The sequence below is a fragment of the Lolium rigidum genome, chromosome 7 (assembly GCF_022539505.1).
Source record: "Lolium rigidum isolate FL_2022 chromosome 7, APGP_CSIRO_Lrig_0.1, whole genome shotgun sequence".
Taxonomy (NCBI): Eukaryota; Viridiplantae; Streptophyta; class Magnoliopsida; order Poales; family Poaceae; genus Lolium; species Lolium rigidum.
In genome coordinates this window covers 245,217,055-245,218,587 of record NC_061514.1, presented here as the reverse complement: position 1 = coordinate 245,218,587, position 1,533 = coordinate 245,217,055, and the positions used below count along the sequence as shown (strand labels likewise).

Below are 1,533 nucleotides of genomic sequence, written 5' to 3'. Positions count from 1 at the left end.
TCCATCAGACGGTCTGAGGCAGGCGCCCCCAAGTCTTCTCCCCCACTCTCATCTCCCTCCATACGCCACGGCTATAAATCTCCCCAGCTCGGTCGCCTTCGTAAGAGATCCACCATTTCCCATCCCGCAACAAGCACCCATCGATCAAGCCCAACCCGCGCGCTGAGTCTTGGCCTTCTAATCGATCGCCCAGCTAGCCACTAGTTCCAGTTTAACATGGGCAACTGCCTCGACAGACCGCGTGGCCGTGGCGCCGCCGCCGCCGCCGCGCATTACGCCAAGAAGGGGGCGGTGGAGGAGGAAGAGGTCGAAAAATCGCCTGCGCCGGTGAAGGAGGTGAAGATCAGGATTACCAAGAAGCAGCTGGAGGACCTTCTGCGGCGGCTCGAGCAGGAGGACGGTGGCAAAGGTGGCGCCGCCGTCGTCTCCGAGCTCCTCTGCATGACGAGCAGCTGCAACTTCCGCCACAGGGGGCAGGCCGGACAGTGGGCGCCGGCGCTGCAGACCATACCGGAGTGAAGTAATCCATGGTACACATATCCTGCAGCTATGATTGCTAGATGCTAGGTTTTATTGATCGGGCATGCTTGGAACGCGGGAATTCTGTAGAAATTTCGTACAGATGCACTCCAGGTCCAGGTAGACCTGAGAATAGTTGAGCTTGATATAACCTATGTAACTGAAGCAAATAAACCCGGTGTGCATTTTGATTAGTACTAGTACTAGTAAGGTGAGATGTAGGCATAGGCATAATGTACAGTGGATGTAAATGGACGATTGGTAGCTGGGAAGCCTCTCTAGGATGGCTCCTTCCATTGCTTGCTAGTATATATGTTTGTTTGGTTTTGCACACTGAACTTGTACATACACCACACCGTGTATTGGGTATTATTGGCATTCTAGCAGTACTGGTTAATTCAGATCTTAATTTTAGCAGCAGGAGATGTTTTTTTCCTTATTGGATTGGGCTGACAAGTGTTAAACATGTTGCTGCTTTATCCATGCTGTCGTTATACGCTTGTTACTGTCAGATGTGAGATGCAATTCAGCACTTGTGAGGGCATCTCTAACGGGCGACGCATTTTATTGTCCGTGAGCGTTTGTTTGCGTCGTTCCGCAGACACAAAAATGACCATTTTTATCCGCGCGTCCGTTTGCGTCTGGTGGTGGCTCCAGCGTGGCGACGCATTTTTTTGTACTTTTTTTCCCTCTTCTCCATTTAAACATAGTTCCAAACATTACATATTGGAACACGGTTTTATACAAACTAATACATAATTGGAAACATGGTTTACACAAACTAATATATAGTTTGAACCATGGTTGACACAAATAAAAACAATGTAAAAAAAAGAAAACCAGTTGTGTTAATTCCGTATGTTCGCGGCCAAGAACACTCCCAGGCACTCCTAGTCACCCAAACTGGAAAATCCAGTTGGTGACGGTACCCCTGTTGGTTCTTTCGAGGAAGAACAACCAGAAACCTTCACTACTGGTTTCAACTGGCCCGTAGCCATATTCGCTGCAAAGAAA

General features: G+C 48.9%; 1 protein-coding gene across 1 annotated transcript; it reads left to right on the top strand.

The window, feature by feature from the left end:
• The first annotated feature begins 216 nt into the window (after positions 1–216).
• Positions 217–519, top strand: LOC124677082. Its single transcript, XM_047213078.1, has one exon. The coding sequence runs from the start codon at positions 217–219 to the stop codon at positions 517–519; it is 303 nt and encodes a 100-aa protein (XP_047069034.1).
• Positions 520–1,533: the final 1,014 nt, after the last annotated feature.

What these genes read in the sequence shown, in the direction of transcription:
- LOC124677082 (XM_047213078.1), top strand. Translation starts at nt 217, where the DNA reads ATGGGCAACTGCCTCGACAGACCGCGTGGCCGTGGCGCCGCCGCCGCC.